This window comes from Euprymna scolopes, chromosome 13, assembly GCF_053919585.1.
Source record: "Euprymna scolopes isolate OS-2025 chromosome 13, ASM5391958v1, whole genome shotgun sequence".
Lineage (NCBI taxonomy): Eukaryota > Metazoa > Mollusca > Cephalopoda > Sepiida > Sepiolidae > Euprymna > Euprymna scolopes.
This window is the reverse complement of record NC_136494.1, coordinates 53,091,446-53,113,777: the sequence shown is the minus strand read 5'-3', so window position 1 is coordinate 53,113,777 and position 22,332 is coordinate 53,091,446. Positions and strand designations below refer to the sequence as shown.

The window sequence follows — 22,332 nt, the reverse complement described above, 5'->3', positions numbered from 1 at the left end:
CATCAAATAGCTCCAACCCCATTGTTGATACAATAATGATGAATCAATGCAATCATTTATTTTAACTTGCTTAAAAATATTGTTAATAAAATACATATAAAAACCAATCATTTTTGCATGAGCATGAAGCAAATAACTTACATATTTGGAAATGTTAACCACCACTCAGTGGAGGTAGCACTGCAATTTCATCCCCATTTGAAAGTTGAAAGTTATCTACATCCGATAAATAATTCTCATTCAGAGCAATTATACTGGAATCACGCAGAGGATGGAGACTAAAAAAAAAACATTGTACAAGTAAAAGCATGAAAACTGATTATTCATAAAATTTCACAAATTATTTACTGATTATTCATAAAATTTCACAAATTATTTACTGATTATTCATAAAATTTCACAAATTATTTACTGATTATTCATAAAATTTCACAAATTATTTACTGATTATTCATAAAATTTCACAAATTATTTACTGATTATTCATAAAATTTCACAAATTATTTACTGATTATTCATAAAATTTCACAAATTATTTACTGATTATTCATAAAATTTCACAAATTATTTACTGATTATTCATAAAATTTCACAAATTATTTACTGATTATTCATAAAATTTCACAAATTATTTACTGATTATTCATAAAATTTCACAAATTATTTACTGATTATTCATAAAATTTCACAAATTATTTACTGATTATTCATAAAATTTCACAAATTATTTACTGATTATTCATAAAATTTCACAAATTATTTACTGATTATTCATAAAATTTCACAAATTATTTACTGATTATTCATAAAATTTCACAAATTATTTACTGATTATTCATAAAATTTCACAAATTATTTACTGATTATTCATAAAATTTCACAAATTATTTACTGATTATTCATAAAATTTCACAAATTATTTACTGATTATTCATAATATTTCACAAATTATTTACTGATTATTCATAAAATTTCACAAATTATTTACTGATTATTCATAAAATTTCACAAATTATTTACTGATTATTCATAAAATTTCACAAATTATTTACTGATTATTCATAAAATTTCACAAATTATTTACTGATTATTCATAAAATTTCACAAATTATTTACTGATTATTCATAAAATTTCACAAATTATTTACTGATTATTCATAAAATTTCACAAATTATTTACTGATTATTCATAAAATTTCACAAATTATTTACTGATTATTCATAAAATTTCACAAATTATTTACTGATTATTCATAAAATTTCACAAATTATTTACTGATTATTCATAAAATTTCACAAATTATTTACTGATTATTCATAAAATTTCACAAATTATTTACTGATTATTCATAAAATTTCACAAATTATTTACTGATTATTCATAAAATTTCACAAATTATTTACTGATTATTCATAAAATTTCACAAATTATTTACTGATTATTCATAAAATTTCACAAATTATTTACTGATTATTCATAAAATTTCACAAATTATTTACTGATTATTCATAAAATTTCACAAATTATTTACTGATTATTCATAAAATTTCACAAATTATTTACTGATTATTCATAAAATTTCACAAATTATTTACTGATTAATCATAAAATTTCACAAATTATTTACTGATTATTCATAAAATTTCACAAATTATTTACTGATTATTCATAAAATTTCACAAATTATTTACTGATTATTCATAAAATTTCACAAATTATTTACTGATTATTCATAAAATTTCACAAATTATTTACTGATTATTCATAAAATTTCACAAATTATTTACTGATTATTCATAATATTTCACAAATTATTTACTGATTATTCATAAAATTTCACAAATTATTTACTGATTATTCATAAAATTTCACAAATTATTTACTGATTATTCATAAAATTTCACAAATTATTTACTGATTATTCATAAAATTTCACAAATTATTTACTGATTATTCATAAAATTTCACAAATTATTTACTGATTATTCATAAAATTTCACAAATTATTTACTGATTATTCATAAAATTTCACAAATTATTTACTGATTATTCATAAAATTTCACAAATTATTTACTGATTATTCATAAAATTTCACAAATTATTTACTGATTATTCATAAAATTTCACAAATTATTTACTGATTATTCATAAAATTTCACAAATTATTTACTGATTATTCATAAAATTTCACAAATTATTTACTGATTATTCATAAAATTTCACAAATTATTTACTGATTATTCATAAAATTTCACAAATTATTTACTGATTATTCATAAAATTTCACAAATTATTTACTGATTATTCATAAAATTTCACAAATTATTTACTGATTATTCATAAAATTTCACAAATTATTTACTGATTATTCATAAAATTTCACAAATTATTTACTGATTATTCATAAAATTTCACAAATTATTTACTGATTATTCATAAAATTTCACAAATTATTTACTGATTAATCATAAAATTTCACAAATTATTTACTGATTATTCATAAAATTTCACAAATTATTTACTGATTATTCATAAAATTTCACAAATTATTTACTGATTATTCATAAAATTTCACAAATTATTTACTGATTATTCATAAAATTTCACAAATTATTTACTGATTATTCATAAAATTTCACAAATTATTTACTGATTATTCATAAAATTTCACAAATTATTTACTGATTATTCATAAAATTTCACAAATTATTTACTGATTATTCATAAAATTTCACAAATTATTTACTGATTATTCATAAAATTTCACAAATTATTTACTGATTATTCATAAAATTTCACAAATTATTTACTGATTATTCATAAAATTTCACAAATTATTTACTGATTATTCATAAAATTTCACAAATTATTTACTGATTATTCATAAAATTTCACAAATTATTTACTGATTATTCATAAAATTTCACAAATTATTTACTGATTAATCATAAAATTTCACAAATTATTTACTGATTATTCATAAAATTTCACAAATTATTTACTGATTATTCATAAAATTTCACAAATTATTTACTGATTATTCATAAAATTTCACAAATTATTTACTGATTATTCATAAAATTTCACAAATTATTTACTGATTATTCATAAAATTTCACAAATTATTTACTGATTATTCATAAAATTTCACAAATTATTTACTGATTATTCATAAAATTTCACAAATTATTTACTGATTATTCATAAAATTTCACAAATTATTTACTGATTATTCATAAAATTTCACAAATTATTTACTGATTATTCATAAAATTTCACAAATTATTTACTGATTATTCATAAAATTTCACAAATTATTTACTGATTATTCATAAAATTTCACAAATTATTTACTGATTATTCATAAAATTTCACAAATTATTTACTGATTATTCATAAAATTTCACAAATTATTTACTGATTATTCATAAAATTTCACAAAGTATTTACTGATTATTCATAAAATTTCACAAATTATTTACTGATTATTCATAAAATTTCACAAATTATTTACTGATTATTCATAAAATTTCACAAATTATTTACTGATTATTCATAAAATTTCACAAATTATTTACTGATTATTCATAAAATTTCACAAATTATTTACTGATTATTCATAAAATTTCACAAATTATTTACTGATTATTCATAAAATTTCACAAATTATTTACTGATTATTCATAAAATTTCACAAATTATTTACTGATTATTCATAAAATTTCACAAATTATTTACTGATTATTCATAAAATTTCACAAATTATTTACTGATTATTCATAAAATTTCACAAATTATTTACTGATTATTCATAAAATTTCACAAAGTATTTACTGATTATTCATAAAATTTCACAAAGTATTTACTGATTATTCATAAAATTTCACAAATTATTTACTGATTATTCATAAAATTTCACAAAGTATTTACTGATTATTCATAAAATTTCACAAATTATTTACTGATTATTCATAAAATTTCACAAATTATTTACTGATTATTCATAAAATTTTACAAATTATTTACTAATTATTCATAAAATTTAACAAATTATTTACTGATTATTCATAAAATTTCACAAATTATTTACTGATTATTCATAAAATTTCACAAATTATTTACTGATTATTCATAAAATTTCACAAATTATTTACTGATTATTCATAAAATTTTACAAATTATTTACTGATTATTCATAAAATTTCACAAATTATTTACTGATTATTCATAAAATTTCACAAAGTATTTACTGATTATTCATAAAATTTCAAATTATTTACTGATTATTCATAAAATTTCACAAATTATTTACTGATTATTCATAAAATTTCACAAATTATTTACTGATTATTCATAAAATTTTACAAATTATTTACTGATTATTCATAAAATTTAACAAATTATTTACTGATTATTCACAAAATTTCACAAATTATTTACTGATTATTCATAAAATTTCACAAATTATTTACTGATTATTCATAAAATTTCACAAATTATTTACTGATTATTCATAAAATTTCACAAATTATTTACTGATTATTCATAAAATTTCACAAATTATTTACTGATTATTCATAAAATTTCACAAATTATTTACTGATTATTCATAAAATTTCACAAATTATTTACTGATTATTCATAAAATTTCACAAATTATTTACTGATTATTCATAAAATTTCACAAATTATTTACTGATTATTCATAAAATTTCACAAATTATTTACTGATTATTCATAAAATTTCAAATTATTTACTGATTATTCATAAAATTTCACAAATTATTTACTGATTATTCATAAAATTTCACAAATTATTTACTGATTATTCATAAAATTTCACAAATTATTTACTGATTATTCATAAAATTTCACAAATTATTTACTGATTATTCATAAAATTTCACAAATTATTTACTGATTATTCATAAAATTTCACAAATTATTTACTGATTATTCATAAAATTTCACAAATTATTTACTGATTATTCATAAAATTTCACAAATTATTTACTGATTATTCATAAAATTTCACAAATTATTTACTGATTATTCATAAAATTTCACAAATTATTTACTGATTATTCATAAAATTTCACAAATTATTTACTGATTATTCATAAAATTTCACAAATTATTTACTGATTATTCATAAAATTTCACAAATTATTTACTGATTATTCATAAAATTTCACAAATTATTTACTGATTATTCATAAAATTTCACAAATTATTTACTGATTATTCATAAAATTTCACAAATCATTTACTGATTATTCATAAAATTTCACAAATTATTTACTGATTATTCATAAAATTTCACAAATTATTTACTGATTATTCATAAAATTTCACAAATTATTTACTGATTATTCATAAAATTTCACAAATTATTTACTGATTATTCATAAAATTTCACAAATTATTTACTGATTATTCATAAAATTTCACAAATTATTTACTGATTATTCATAAAATTTCACAAATTATTTACTGATTATTCATAAAATTTCACAAATTATTTACTGATTATTCATAAAATTTCACAAATTATTTACTGATTATTCATAAAATTTCACAAATTATTTACTGATTATTCATAAAATTTCACAAATTATTTACTGATTATTCATAAAATTTCAAAAATTATTTACTGATTATTCATAAAATTTCACAAATTATTTACTGATTATTCATAAAATTTCACAAATTATTTATTGATTATTCATAAAATTTCACAAATTATTTACTGATTATTCATAAAATTTCACAAATTATTTACTGATTATTCATAAAATTTCACAAATTATTTACTGATTATTCATAAAATTTCACAAATTATTTACTGATTATTCATAAAATTTCACAAATTATTTACTGATTATTCATAACATTTTACAAATTATTTACTGATTATTCATAAAATTTAACAAATTATTTACTGATTATTCATAAAATTTCAAATTATTTACTGATTATTCATAAAATTTAACAAATTATTTACTGATTATTCATAAAATTTCACAAATTATTTACTGATTATTCATAAAATTTCACAAATTATTTACTGATTATTCATAAAATTTCACAAAGTATTTACTGATTATTCATAAAATTTAACAAATTATTTACTGATTATTCATAAAATTTCACAAATTATTTACTGATTATTCATAAAATTTTACAAATTATTTACTGATTATTCATAAAATTTAACAAATTATTTACTGATTATTCATAAAATTTCACAAATTATTTACTGATTATTCATAAAATTTCACAAATTATTTACTGATTATTCATAAAATTTCACAAATTATTTACTGATTATTCATAAAATTTTACAAATTATTTACTGATTATTCATAAAATTTCACAAATTATTTACTGATTATTCATAAAATTTCACAAAGTATTTACTGATTATTCATAAAATTTCAAATTATTTACTGATTATTCATAAAATTTCACAAATTATTTACTGATTATTCATAAAATTTCACAAATTATTTACTGATTATTCATAAAATTTTACAAATTATTTACTGATTATTCATAAAATTTAACAAATTATTTACTGATTATTCATAAAATTTCACAAATTATTTACTGATTATTCATAAAATTTCACAAATTATTTACTGATTATTCATAAAATTTCACAAATTATTTACTGATTATTCATAAAATTTCACAAATTATTTACTGATTATTCATAAAATTTCACAAATTATTTACTGATTATTCATAAAATTTCACAAATTATTTACTGATTATTCATAAAATTTCACAAATTATTTACTGATTATTCATAAAATTTCACAAATTATTTACTGATTATTCATAAAATTTCAAATTATTTACTGATTATTCATAAAATTTAACAAATTATTTACTGATTATTCATAAAATTTAACAAATTATTTACTGATTATTCATAAAATTTCACAAATTATTTACTGATTATTCATAAAATTTCAAATTATTTACTGATTATTCATAAAATATAACAAATTATTTACTGATTATTCATAAAATTTCACAAATTATTTACTGATTATTCATAAAATTTAACAAATTATTTACTGATTATTCATAAAATTTCACAAAGTATTTACTGATTATTCATAAAATTTCACAAATTATTTACTGATTATTCATAAAATTTCACAAATTATTTACTGATTATTCATAAAATTTCACAAATTATTTACTGATTATTCATAAAATTTCACAAATTATTTACTGATTATTCATAAAATTTCACAAATTATTTACTGATTATTCATAAAATTTCACAAATTATTTACTGATTATTCATAAAATTTAACAAATTATTTACTGATTATTCATAAAATTTCACAAATTATTTACTGATTATTCATAAAATTTCACAAATTATTTACTGATTATTTATAAATTTCACAAATTATTTACTGATTATTCATAAATGTAACAAATGATATACTGATTATTCATAAAATTTGCAACAAAAAAAATCATTAATTTACTAAGTTAAATAACAAAAATAGTTTATAATGTGGTCCTTAAGTGGGAACTAATACAAAAAATAGTAAAATCAAAAATGATGCAACACTGCACCAAAAAATATCCATTAAAATTGCATCAAAGTAATATCTTTTATTAATACATCATTTTATACTTATGACTTATTTTACTTAGAATCTAACTAGTAGTTAAAACTCATTAACTTTAACGTCTTAACAATTTCTAGGATTTCAGTGCTGGTTCACTCAACGGATTCTATGTTAACCATGTACTTTTGCAGCATATCAACCCATTTAATTTAGATGGAAGGGTGCCACTTGAGCCATAGATGAACCCATTCAATTTCAGTGAACAGATAACATTTTATAAAACATTTGAATAACACTGGACGCAGTGCCATTATTAATTGTTGAAGGTTTGCTTTTTTTTCTTTTATAGTTTAACCATATATTATTAAAAAAGAAAAATTTAACAAAAAAAGGAAACCAAAATACACTTCTAAAATATTTTTTTTCTCCTTAGCTCTAATCGTATGTTTAAAAACATAACTTAAACAAAACTCACCCCTTTTGTTTTTTATATATTTTGTTGCAAAATTGGTATAAACCTTTGACAATATTTTTGAGATATTATTGTTTACATGTTTTTGCTGTTGGATGCAAGCAGCCTACTCTAGTGAATCAAAAAATAGATGTAAATTTAAATTCACAAATGATAAAAAACAGAAAAAAAGTACAATGACTGAAACATTGTGAACTAAGATGAAGATAACAGTCATAAATATGTAAATAGACATATCAGTTTTTGTTTATCCCCATTCTGTTTAATGTTTTAATTACAAATTGAATTGACATCTTTAGACGAAAAAACATTGAATGTTAATAAAAAGGATAGTATCAAAATTAAAACAATTCATGAATTCTAAAGATAAAATTTGAAGATAATCATTTCTAAACGGGGATTTTAGTGTTGAAAAACAAAAGTAGAAACGAGCTTCCAAGAAATGAGCATTCTTGTTTCCTACTTTATTTTTTATCAGGAAATGAAATCTTATCAAATGAAAAAAAAATCATAGCATTTAAGCAATTAGTTTTCTGATCTTTATAATGGAGTCTTGAATAAATGATAAAATAACTTGATTTCTACGAACTTTATATTTTTATTTCTGAAATTTTAATATTACTTTAATTTTTATGATTTGGTAAATGATTATCAACATATACTTACCTGGGGAATGTATTGAATATCGTGTCTTTTAATTTAGTACCAGTAGTAATTTCAGACACTAAAGTTAATGGGATTTCTTTCTTTCCAATCAATTCTCGACTCTCACCAAAGAAATATAATTTTACCTGGATCAAAAAATATATACATATATGTCAAAAGAAATTAGTTATTTAAAATCTATTCAAGATTTATGAATAGAAATTTTATAATAAATATAAAAGGAATCGGATTTAAAATATAAACTGATTTTGTAATAAAAATCAACTCTTCTCCAGACCATGAGATTTTAAAAAGAATCAATGTTATATACAAGTTCAAATACCCTTTTGGAAGAATGCCGAGGAGGAGTAGCAAAGCTACATTGAATTTACTACCACTACCATATCTAACACTCACCATGTACCTAGTAGATTCTAGGTCAATTTACCAGAATTCTGAAGACATAGATGCTCTGATTTAAGAAAAATTTTAATTAAATAACACACTCAACATGTGGAAGTTGTGTTTTCTCTTGTTTTTATTGATTTATTTATACTTGTAAACCAGTGCTCGCACCCTTGGCAATCGCCAATGTAATAGAAGACAACATAGCCAGAACAAAAAGAATAGAAGGTAAACAAAAAATGAAAGCACAAACACGATTAGAGTAAGTGGTTGTTGAAAGGGGTGGCATGATTCAACACATGTACCGCCCACTTGCTGCCACATGTTATGGACACTCCACAACCACCCTCTTCATTAACCACATTAGAACAGTGGATAGCCACTTAATATGCTTATCAGAAATGAGTTTTGTATCCATTTTCAAACACATGCAGTGACAAGGCTTTTATTAGAAATTCATCCAAATGCCATCACTTCATGATGTATAGATTTTTGTGCTGCTGTTCTGTATGTTGTACAACTTGTCATGTTTTTTTTTCAGAGAAAAACAGAATATCCCTCTAACCTTATTGAGAAGTTTCTTGTATTTACAAGGCAGTTCTCTTTGAGCTTGGTGATGAGTAATTAGCCCTTGCAACTCTTGTATGAAGAGCAATAAAAATCCTTATTCAGTGCTTCTTTCATAGTCATCATTCCAAAGCCCATCAATCTTACCAAAGTCTGCATTGTAATGCTTGGATCTTGCCGCATTTTTTTTGTGGCTTCTCAACAAATTTCATTGTGCAAACACAACCAAAATGCCATTTATGATCCTTCCTATTAACCACAGTTTCCATTCTCCAGTTCACATCTACTGGCTTTCAAGTAGCACACACAGTTGTAGCTAAGATTTGCAAATTTTTCAATTTTGTGCAAATCATTATCACAATGGAGATCACACTGTTCCAATATTCCAATGATTTCCAGTCGTACATAATCTCCAGCTTTCAAACCCATTAATAGTACACAGTAAACACCATTTACTAGACTTCATTTGCACTTTACTGCGATTAAATACATCAAATTGTTTTAAAACAAAAGAATATAAAACAAAATTAGCAAATTCATTGTGAGCACTGTGTGCATATATATATATATATATATATATATATATATATATATATATATATATATAAACTATGTGTGTCTGTATTTTTTTTTAAGCATTTCCTTTGAGATGGAAAGTCACAGAGCAGCACAAAGTGGGTCAAATTGGAGGATTTTTTGTGGAACATTGTTTTACTTATATATAAAAGCTGGTAAAAATAACTGCTAAGAGGTCAAAATTGAAAAAGATTGAAACTTGGCAAGCATAAGTCGATTTAAAGAGCTCTTGTACGAATGTGTAAATATACATTCGTAAATTCAAGTTTGTTCATGTTTAATTATTTCTTATCTGTCTGACAATAGCTGAAATACTAACAACTAAGGCTGGAAAACTAAGCATTTTGGTTTTGATTCTAGCTGATGGCATCCATGTCATATTTTTCTTTTTACTTTTGAAATCACTATATATTGGGTACAATATAATAATCAATAGAAAATAATAATAAATATAAAATCTACATAAATTAAAATATTATGTTTAAGTATATTTTATGAATAGGCAATGACGGTTGCTCTGCTAGTGTAAATTTGAGTTTCTTTTTCTCACTGCCATTGATATTAAAAGCCTACTTTTTCTATTAAAAAATCATTAAAACAAACTTCAGAATATCTACAAATACGGATATGCAAGTGACTTCAGGAAGGTTAATTAAATTGCATAGTCTTTGAAAAACGAACTTTAATTAATTATTCATTTTTTATGGTTGCCTAAAGGATGATTTCATTTAATTCCAGTTCTATTTATGCATATGTTCTATATTGGGCATAATTGCATAACGTTTAGGATAAAAAGATTCTAGCAAACACTTTCATATATGTTTGTATATATAAAAGTGATCTTGCCTATGTGTGTGCAGAAAGTTTCTATCAAACTCCTCTTTCAACTTTTAGTCTCCAGACTTGAAACTTGATATATAAGGTATTTGGACTTGTGGAACACTTTCAATTTAGATTTTAGCTAGTAAAATAGTTATCAAAGAGTCAAAATTAAAAAAAAAAAACATTGATCTTGGCCTGGCGTAAGTCGACTATACCCATTTATTTCTGTGCATGCTCTAATTAAAAGTTATAGGTTAAATAACATTACTTTTTTGCAGTTTTTGTATACATGTGAATTTAGGTCATCTGCTAAAAGATAAGGGAGAGCTTTATGCTTTAGTTTCAATTCTAGCTGATGGCACGCAAGTCATTTTTTTTTTTTTTTTTTTACTTTTGAGATAATTGGCTTCATAATAATAACTATAAACGTTGGGATTTTGCATCTCTTGCAGAGAGATGTCGATGTCCTCCTACATACAACACCTGGAATTCCCAAGTTGGTCACCCATCTGGTACTGACCAGTACCAACATTGCTTAACTTCTGTGATTTAATGAGAACCGGTGTGTCAACGTGATTATTACTACCACTGCCACCCATATTAGTCAGATAATCTTTTCCATAGCGAAGGAAACTGTTTTATTGTTATAACTTTATTTTTTGATCTTGCTATTGTCTGTTAGTTACTCTGCATTTGACACCTAAATACAAGCACTCACTTGACCTAGGCTTTCTTTGAGGGAGAGGTATTTTTTTACATTCTTGATTAATGGAATAACCAATTAGTAGATTGCATTCAGTAAACAGAGTAGTTTTCAAAATCAATAACACATTTGTTTATTAACAGTCATGTCATTATATTTTTCACTCATTTCTTTTTTGTAATAATTCCTTATTAGTTTCCAAACAACAATATAATTATATTAATCAAATATGATTTCCTAGTCACATTGGGTACATTAATCTACTTATTTAACTTTCTATTTTTCCTCTTAAAGTATATATTTTCATGGTTTTATACATACCATGTGGAAACATTCTAATTACTTCAGAATGCATAGGTTACTCACTTTACTTTTCTTAGTTTCATAAAGTATCAGTTTTCAAAGTGTTAAAAACAATGTCGTTTAACAATGCTGGCTCCACCTAAAATAGACAACATTCTAGGCATAATAGAATGCATTCCCTTAATCCATATTCAAATGTTATGACTGCTTACATGACATTGCCAGCTCAATACAGTAGTACTAAGGCTGGTTGCTATGATAACAAAAATGTTGCAGTCACTTGGATTAAACTAACCTCATAGAGATTCACAGATAAAAAAATATAACCTATTATTGTGTGCATTAATGATTTTTAAAATAGGTGTTCACATGCTGTGTTAACAATTTAATGAATTACTTCTTTAGCTTAATTTCATACTTGAAAATAATTGCAAAGATCATGGAAAATCATCATTTCAAATATGACCTTTTGAAGAAGAGATGAGCGTATTACGTGTTACATGAGGCGCTTTTCCTCTTTCAACTGAAATATTTACAGACAAAATTGCTTTTTAATGGTTTCAGAATGGATGGAAACAATGTGCATACAGTGAATGTAAATTCACTGTATGCACATGAAAAAAAAATTATTTTAATTTGTTTAAAACATGTTTCTGTCATATTGTCATAATGTGTGTTTCAAGCAAAAGTTTAACATCTGATAAATTTGTATTTTCCTATTTTTCCAATATTAATAAACTCATCTTTGATATAAAAAAATAATAACAATCGTGTTTTTCTTCACCTTTTCAATCATCAATAATAAAAAAAAGACTTTAAAAAGGGCACATTGAATTGTTTTAAATATTGATTTTAAGTACCTTTTCATATGCAAATTCATTGTATGCACATAGTTTCCACATTTTTTTTTTTAGTATTTATATATCCCTCCAGAGTTAGGTTAGTGTTAAGATATAAATAAACAGTGCTTTTGTGTTATTTAGAATTGATTATAGCTGCTAGGATAAAGGGAAGCAATCCTCTTAAGCATTACCACATTTTTTGAAGTGTTGGGGGGGGGGGATAAATTGACTTTTAATGGTGCTTTAGACTTTATGATAGCTTAAGGAGAAGGTCTATGTTTGTTTTAATGTTAAAAATTAAAATTTTATTGTTATTTAAATTGATTTTAAAATCATATACCAATATTTTATTAAATTTAAAGAAAAGTAATTTATAAAAGAGTTAGAAAGCAATTTGTAATTGCCAATTGTAAAAGACCTTTGTGGATATATTTGGACATCAGAAAAAGTTTGATTGGATATTTTGCTGGTTTGAGGGCAGGCTTAAAGCATTTTCTTGAATAATGGCAATTTAGATGTGTTCATGGAGCCAAGTCAAGATGAGTTTCAGTATGGTACAACATTGATAGACTCAGGTGACTAAGGTAGTCTCACATGGCAAAACTAATCGTTCTGTAGCAGAAAGAGGCAAAATCAACTTGTGTCCATAACGAACAGTTGAAATATGAATATGTTAAGAAGATTGGCATATTTTGATTATTTGCTGTCTTCTGCGGACACTTCCATATGACCAAGGTTTATTGCTAATTCTGTTATTGACAAGTGAGGGGAGTCATATGTCATATTAGTGATTTATCATTCAAGAAGAGAAACTGCTACACTGTCGAGTCCAACCAGTTCAAAGATCAATGAAAAGCTATGTCTAGGCTCATCAGGCCCTACTTTAATTTCACTCAAAAATTTATAAACTGAGACATACCTGTAAAAATAATTTTTGCTCCTTGGTACAGAGTACTTGGAAAAATCAATTGTTAAAAGTGATATTCTCCTGAAAGTGGAAGGTTCAATCCTCAGTGTAGGCAACAGAAAAATACAATTGCGAATTACTTAGGACCTTTATCCACTTATGGCTGATGGAACACGAGCACACTACCCCCATGAAGTAAATAAAGGGTTCTGCTCGAAATTCCATCCAAATTCCCGAGTTCGACAAGATACACCCGAAGAAGGTCAGAAGTTTCATCGACCGAAACATTGTGAAAATGACAATCAAGATGAGAACAGTAGTCCAATGAATCCAAATAATACAAATAACCAATCCTCATCTCAAAAATTCACAAATGTTTTAATTAGTTTATGTTTTAGAGGTTCCTTTTTTATCCTCATTTTAAATAGCTGCCAAAGATTTTCGATCAGTTTGAGATCCGCGATTTGTGTGACCATTTCATTAATTTCATTTTCAGCAAACCATTTTTTGATTAACTTGGCTATGTGCTTCAGATCGTTGGAAGATCCATCATGAGTAACATTGAGCATTCATGCTCTCCTCTGCAATTTCAATTCCTCCTATTCTTTTTTTGCTAAAATAACCCCAGACCATTATCGAACCACCTCCAAATTTTACCGTTGAGATTGTATTTTTTGGGTTGAATTCTGTACCATTTTTCTTCCTCCAAACTTTTGGGAATTTGTTTTTACAAGAAAGTTCAATTTTTGTCTTGTCTGATCAAAGCACATTTTCTCAAAAATTGATGAGTTCATTTAGATATCTAGTTGCAAACTTAAACCTTACCAATGTGATAGTCACAAATACTATTTGCCTCAGATTGCCTGAGACTGACCAGTATCCTGCCTTAGAATCAATTTTACTGAACATTTTGGCTTTTGCAGAGGCTGGGTTTAGCTCTTCCTACGGGGAAAATAGAAACGGACATACAAACGATCTACCATGAAACGCCCATGTGTCTGCCTGTCATGTGCGTTGAACAAGAAAAACGGTCTCATGTGATCTTGTGAGGTCATATGAGATTTACGTAGGTGAATGTAATATAAAGCAGGTCGCTTAGGAGTGAGGGAGTTTTCGCTATACAGACGGTACACAGGACGTTACAAGACGGTTACTCAGTGCAATGGAACGAGTGAGAGAGGTTCCATTTCTACAAGTTATTTTCAGCATGACGTCAGGATTTGATCCCAAGCTGATTCCACTGTTTGATGGCAGCAGCGCTGAGCAGTCAGTACAGGAATGGGTGAAAACGGCAAAATTGATATGCCAGCTCAGCGGTGTGAAGTGTCTGGAATGTGTGTTTCCAATGCACCTCGCTGGGGGCACATACGCTGTATACCAGCAGCTAACGGATGAAAAGAAGGCAGATTTCACCTGCATCAAAAATGCCCTCTACACAGCGTTTGCACTAGATCGAGTTGCTGCATGGAAGGAGTTTATGGCACGTAAGTTACATTCCGAGGAGACAGTTGATGCTTAGATGGCAGAACTGAAGCTTGCGGTCCTGTTTGGAGGAATGTCAGATAAAGGCCTGGTGTGTGCATTTATTGCAGGATTGCCTGCTAGTGTGGAAGATCTGCTCCAAGCCTTATCCCAAATAGAAGAGATAGATATCTCAGAAGTATTAGCACTGGTGCGAGTGATACTAAAAAAGAGCCCAGAGACTGTAGATCATGCGGCAGCCGTGCAGCTATCACAGAGTAGATCTCAGGACCTGGGCACAGTTACAAACTGCTACATGCTCACTGACTCAAAGACTTAGTGAGCCTCAGTGTTACAAGTGTAAAAACCGGGGACGCTTGGCCCGTAACTGTCCAGGAAACGGGCAAGGGGAGGAAGCTACAGCGCCAGTCTTCTCCCCAGATCATCACTGAACAAGGCACTGCCCGCAGTGAGCGTGTGCGTTAATGGATGTCAATGCCTCGCCTTTGTAGACACTGGGTGCACCCAGACCCTGGGGCGCAAGGCATGTTGCAACACTTGGTACAAGGAGAGAATTCTGGTGCTAACCATGGGGGAGGGTCACTGGCCTCTTGCAAGATCATCAGTACAAGCATCGGTGACGGGCCTGCAGTAGCCGTGCGAGCGCTGGTGGTGGACGGGGAGCTGCTTGGGTACAACATACTTCTAGGGATGGATTTGATTACACAGCTGGGTGGAATCACTGTGGACTGCACCGGCAAGATAGAGTTCTCGCAACAGTGGTTGTGCCGTGTATTACCCTGAACGAGCTTGACTTTCATGCCGAGTACGACAGGGAAACCTATGTGTGGACAGCATCTTGGAAGTGGTCTGGCGACCTATCACGGACTACCATTGGCTTAATGAACATGTCAACCCATACACAGCAGGGGCTGAGGTTTGTGCGCTCAAATTAAGGGAGTGGTGGCAACAAGAGTCAGATGTGGCAATTCTGGACCTGCGCAGAGCGCACTGAAAAAGCGCTGTGGCCATTTCAGACTGTGGAAGTTAAAGGAACTCGCTATTGTCTGAACAGGCTAGGGTTCGGTCTCAACATGGCACCAGGCATTATGACGACAATTATGTACACGATCCAGTAATAGAATGAGGCTGTACGCCAGGCAACATCGTCTTACATCGACAATATCTTTCTAAATGAGAGCCTCATTTCTGCCTAGTCGGTCAAGGTGAACTTCAAGAATTTCAGACTGACATGCAAGGAACCGGAGCGTCTGCAAGACGAGACAAAAGTACTTGGCCTGCACGTGAGTGGTAGCAAGAAGGGGCTCTACTGGAGGAGAGGTGGTGATGTTCCAAAACTCCCATCCAGCATCACTTGTTGGAGCGTTTTTTTTTGCTTGTGGAAAGCTGGTGGGCCACTTCCCTGTGTGTGGTTCGCTCAGGGTACAGTGGCGGCCATAAAACGTCGTGCCACATCCGTATCATTGAGATGGGATGATAAAGTGCTCCATATTATCACAGACTCTGCATGCACTCACATGCATGGATAACCAATGCATTGACGGGAAGAGCACGGCTAACCACACGGACAGTGAGTGAGATGTTGATATGAAGGCGGCTCACCACTCTAGTCGATACAATTTATAATTTTATACGTTTTATAATTTTAAATGATAATTTGATAATGAATTTTTTTTTTACTTGGTTTCCACCTAAATATTTTCCTTTGAAATGTCGACTTCTATGGGTTTTGACTATGCTGAAAACGAATATCACATTTAAATTTTCCGCAAATACATAGTTTTTCGAATATTAAACAATATAATATTTTATATTAAAAATGGTGGCCATAGTTTTGCGCCAAAAATATGCGTGCACTTAAACGGAACATTTTCTTTAAATTAAATGCCATTATAAGAAGAGAAATAGGCGAGGTAAAGTCTCATACAATAGTTGATTGGATGAGTTTTATCCGTGAGGTTTGTGAAGAAGATCTTCTCAATCATCCCATCATGTTTGGTGGGATTGACGAAATAACCAACGAACCAAAAAAAGTAGAAGTAGCCGAGTCCTACTTCTTTAAACAAATATAACAGGACGAGTCAAGAATGGTGTCTGGTTATTTGGAGCCGTCGAACGTGGATCAAACCTGTGTAATATTACCAGAGTTGACAGCAGGGATCGGGACACGTTATTTCCGATAATTAATTCTTGGATCTTACCAGGAACATGAATTTTATCCGATGGATGGGCAGCATATAAAGGTCTGGACCATTTCGATCATGGAAAATATGACCATGATGTAGTTATTCATGAGGAAAACTTTGTTGGCCCGATGGACCCCTTCATACACACGCAAACCATAGAAGGTTTATGGTCCCATTGTAAAAAATAACTGAAAAAAGTTGGAAACAAGGAAACTTTTGGGACACATATGATGGAATTCATGTGCCGAAGAAGGGAAAAGGGGGAAGTGTTTCCCCGTATAATAAAATGCATTCAAAAACAATATTTATTTTAAAATAAAACATTAAAAAGTTCAAAATTATAAACAGTTCTATTTACATTGTTTAAAATTAAAAAGGTTTGTGAACAATATTTCTTTCAAAATTATAAAAAAAATCTATTTCTTTTGTCTAAAATTAAACTGTTCTATCTATATTGTTTATTATATAATAAAATTCTGTGTATATTGTTTAAAATAAATAATTGTTTATCATTTAAAGAAAATGATCCGTTTAAGTGCACGCATATTTTTGGCGCAAAACTATGGCCACCATTTTTAACATAAAATATGGTACTTGTGCACTTAGCGAACCAGACGTAACTAAGCAAGCGCTCGGCTTTGTCCGGCGCATGACGTCAACAGCCGGATATAACCGAGCGTTGCCGATTAAGCAGACGAGATAACCGCTATCAATTGGAAGACTGTAACAAATCAAGAAACGCTTAATCGCTTAAGCCTTTCCGACGGTTACGGTTGGAGGTGTAGTAGTTGCCGCTGTTGGACCTCCATCAGGAATGGGACCTTCTTCTCATATTCGTGACTGACCATCTCATGCATCCTACTTATGGGCTTTCGAGATGGCCTCGACCAAAAACCTTCATCGCGAATGTGGGCTACGTTCTTGCCACACAATTGTGGATTGGAAAAATTTCCTGCGTGATATATGCAGGGACTATTTTCTCAGGAATCCCCGGCAGATTGGAGGCCCAGGCCATACGGTAGAAATCGACGAGTCCATATTTAACCGTAGGAAACACAACGTCGGCAGACTTCTGACACCGGTGGTCTGGGTCTTCGGTGGATATGACCCCCGCCAAATAGGAGGGTTTCTTGGTCACTGTACCAAATAGGAACGCCGAAACCCTCCTTCCACTAATAAAAAAATACGTTTTGCCGGGGACGACGGTCGTATCAGACTGTTGGAGGGCTTATAGCAAAGTGGGAGGAGATGGGTATCACCATTTGACGGTGAACCACAGCTTGAATTTTGTCGATCCCGTAACACAGGCAACCACAAATCATGTGGAGCGGATGTGGAAGGAAGCCAAGCAACAAAATAAACGCGAATGCGGTACCAACCGGGAACTTTTGGACACATATCTTATTGAGTTTATGTGGAGGCAAAAGTTTGGTAGGCAGCCTTTTGACTCCATATTAACCCATATAGCCGAAAGCTACCCGGTTGGTAAGGAGGAGCTTCCTATCACAATCGCTACCTCTTCTCCGTCTACTTTGTCGTCTGAAGCCCTTCAAAAGTCTGAGGAAAACATATCCTCCTGAGAAAAAAAAAACAAAAAAACTGTATATATCTCGCAGGGATTCCGGTAAAAAAAAAAAAAAAAAAAAAAAAAAAGCCCTTGTTTCTGGGGGAAAAAATGACAATATTTTTTTTTTTTTACGTTAAACATTGAGAAAAAAAAACCCAAACATTTCAGACGAAAAAAGTTTCCTATTATTAAAAAAACTTTTTTATTTATTTATTTTTTTTTTGATAACAGAAAACAATTTAAAAAAAAATAAATAAATAATAATTAAATTATTAATAAAAAAACATAAATGAACGGTAGGTTTTTGCTTTTACAATTTCATTGTACTGAGGAAAATTTCTCCACTGAAAGGTAGAGGTTAACAAGGATTTTGCAACAATGGTTTGTTGCGACCTGTGACTAGGTAAAAATTGTAGAACCTTGTCGGTCTGGTAATAAGGGTAACGATTCAATTTCCTTCAACTCCAATCCCAAACTGAAATCACAACCAAAATTCAGTTCACTCCATCCCTCTTATATTCCAGTTAGCCAATCAAATAAGTTAAATGTAACATCTACCAATATAAAAAGAGGCATCGCCCACACAAAAGGTTTTTGCTGCCACTCTTCCTGAGAGTCGCAGGTAAGTGCTTCAAGTTTTCTCAACACCCTCCCACTCAACAGAAAACAAAATCAATTGTTATTGATTTTGTAAAGCCTTCTCAATATACATATTCCTCATTCTTGATCCCCAGAGCAGTGGTGACAAACCCAATCCTTTTCATCTGGCGGAGCTGCACTGATCCCAACGCATCTAAAATGGAACCAGTTATCACATTGATCACAGCAGATCATGGCCGATCCGTCATCAGGTTTATTACATCCGGGACAAATCCAAACCTGCTCACTCTCCTGTACTAAAGTGGGTTCCTCAAAACTGGTTTCTTACCAAGAAATTCCTTCTATGGACTCCCAGTCATCATAACTAGGTTCCGGACTATCCTCTTGTGGTTCATATTCCGCATGTAGTTCTAGCGGATATAGATGTTTAAGAGAATATGTTCTCACACTCCCATCACCCCGTCGTATCTGTGCCGACCGTACCATACCATCGTCTCCCGGAAACAATTCTTCTACTCTCCCCAATGCCCAGAAGGGTCGAGACTTGTTTGGAAGTTTTATCGTCACAATATCTCCAGGTCGTACCTTATTAGATATAGTTGGATAACGATCTTGTTTACGTTCTCGAAGAGAGAGTAAGTAATCCTCGTTCCATATCCGTTTAAACTCCTTGAACAGCTCATCCCGGTTCTTCAAAGATTCCAACAATATCTGTCTGGACGGCAGTTCCCCTTCATTAATTGGTTGAATCTCCATTCTAAGAAGAAGTCCAGGGTTTTGATCTGGGCGCAGGAAGTGATTGGGCGTAATTACCTCCAATCCAGAGTCATTCGAACTCACATAGGTTAACGGTCTATTGTTCACTGCCCGTTGGACATCTGAAATGGCTGTCCACAGCTCAGATTGACTGTAAATAGACCTTCCAACAGTTTTATAGAGGCCTTCCTTTAATGTTTTAATCATGCGTTCCCAAACTCCTCCATACCAAGCCGAATGAAGAGGGATCTTAACATGCTTTATATTATACTGCCCAAATTTTTCATCAAATTCGGAAGAAGTTAGGGCCTGATTTAGTAAACTAACTCCAGCAAGAAATGACTTTGCATTGTCACTATATATGTGAGAAGGCAAGCCCCACATGTTTGAAAACCTGATGAAGGCCAGTATAAATGTGTGCACTGTCATGTCCTCAACCAGTTCTAAATGCACCGCTCTGATTTCCAAGCACGTAAATATGAGAATGTAAACCTTAGATTGAAGATTTTGGTTTTGAACCCATAGGTGTCCCGTATAATCTATCCCTGTATGTAAGAATGGCCTTACCAGATTTACTCTATGTTTAGGCAGGTCTGTCATCTTAGGATACGGAAAATGTATCGAGTTGATTTTCTGACAAATAAAGCAGTCCTTCAATATTCCCTTCACAGCCTGTCTGCCTTGAGGTATCCAAAATCCTGACATCCTGATTCTACTAAGTGTAGCCGGCACACCCAAGTGTTTAGCCCTCTCATGCTGATCCTTCACAATTAGATTAGTCAAGGGATGATGCTTCCCGAGCAATACAGGGTTTAAAACCTCATATTGTAGAGTAAAATTTTTTTTGATCCTGCCTCTGGAGCGGACGACACCAGACTTGTCCAGAAATAGGTTTAACTGACTCACAAGGTTCGGAATGGGTTTATCATGAGGTGCACGTAAGAACTTCAATTCAAGGGGAAATGCCTGTTGTTGCATTGTCTTGAACAAGTAGTCAGCAGCAGCCTGTTTATAGTCCAGTTCCTTGCCTCTTGCTTTGGATATAAATTCGAAGACTCTGGAGACCACACATAGAAGTTTGTTAAAACACAAAAATCTGTCAAAGGCGACGATAGGCTGAGACCAGTTCTCATTACAGGTGTAGAACAGGTTCGTACAAACTATTTGCTGGTTGTCTGCACTAAGACAATCCAAAGTACTATCAGGCCAACAGACAGTTCCACCAGACAACCAGTTTGGTCCAGCACTCCAAAAAGAGAAATTTTCCTTAAATTTAGCTGCTGTTAGTCCCCTAGTCATTAGGTCCGCAGGATTCATATTTATACCTGATAGCAAGGTTGTAATTTGCAAGTATCACTTCTTCCATCTGTGTCACATCCTTGAGGCGATTCTTCGTGAAAATGTTTTTATGGCTCGTCTGCTTGGACATCAGCCAAGTGAGTACAATTTGGGCATCTACAGCCAAATACAAACTTCCAAATTTCGTTCCTTGATAGGCTCTCAAGATATTACTAAGACATTTAATTGCCAAAAAAACTGCTAATAGTTCCAGCGTTGGCAAGGTTTTAGCTTTTAATGGTGCCACCTTTGCTTTAGCAAAAATCAGAGAAGATATACCTCTCTGAACTGCATATACAGAAAACCCATATGCCTTTTTTGAGGCATCTGTGAATATGTACAAATCTGCAACAGTATCGCTATCAAGTACCTGTCTTCTAAACGATAACGAATGAAGTACCGACAAATCACTAGCTAGTAATCTCCACCTTTCCTGCATTTCCTTTGGAATGGGATCATCCCAATCAATATTAGCCTTCCACATTTCTCCCACCAATATGTGACTTTGAATGGTGACTGGGAGACATAGAGACAATGGGTCAAATACACTGGATGCGGCTG

General features: G+C 29.5%; 4 protein-coding genes across 6 annotated transcripts in view; all 4 read right to left on the bottom strand.

The window, feature by feature from the left end:
* LOC145292026 (molybdopterin synthase catalytic subunit-like) overlaps nt 1–22,332 on the bottom strand; it is a 43,164-nt gene that overhangs the window by 14,767 nt on the left and 6,065 nt on the right. For all 3 annotated transcript variants that reach the window (XM_080138042.1, XM_080138041.1, XM_080138043.1), the window contains exon 2: nt 142–278. The gene's annotated coding sequence lies outside the window, so the exon portion shown is untranslated. The remainder of the gene's footprint in view (nt 1–141; nt 279–22,332) is intronic.
* On the bottom strand, nt 155–14,751 carry LOC145292261 (molybdopterin synthase sulfur carrier subunit-like). The gene is made up of 3 exons (XM_080138582.1): nt 14,668–14,751; nt 8,739–8,863; nt 155–278 (listed from the first exon to the last, which is right to left on the bottom strand). Exons 1-3 carry the CDS (start codon nt 14,749–14,751, stop codon nt 155–157), a joined length of 333 nt encoding a protein of 110 aa, XP_079994708.1.
* LOC145292260 (uncharacterized) lies at nt 20,002–20,817 on the bottom strand. The gene has a single exon (XM_080138580.1). The coding sequence runs from the start codon at nt 20,815–20,817 to the stop codon at nt 20,002–20,004; it is 816 nt and encodes a 271-aa protein (XP_079994706.1).
* Nucleotides 21,725–22,255, bottom strand: LOC145292259 (uncharacterized). Its single transcript, XM_080138579.1, has one exon. The coding sequence runs from the start codon at nt 22,253–22,255 to the stop codon at nt 21,725–21,727; it is 531 nt and encodes a 176-aa protein (XP_079994705.1).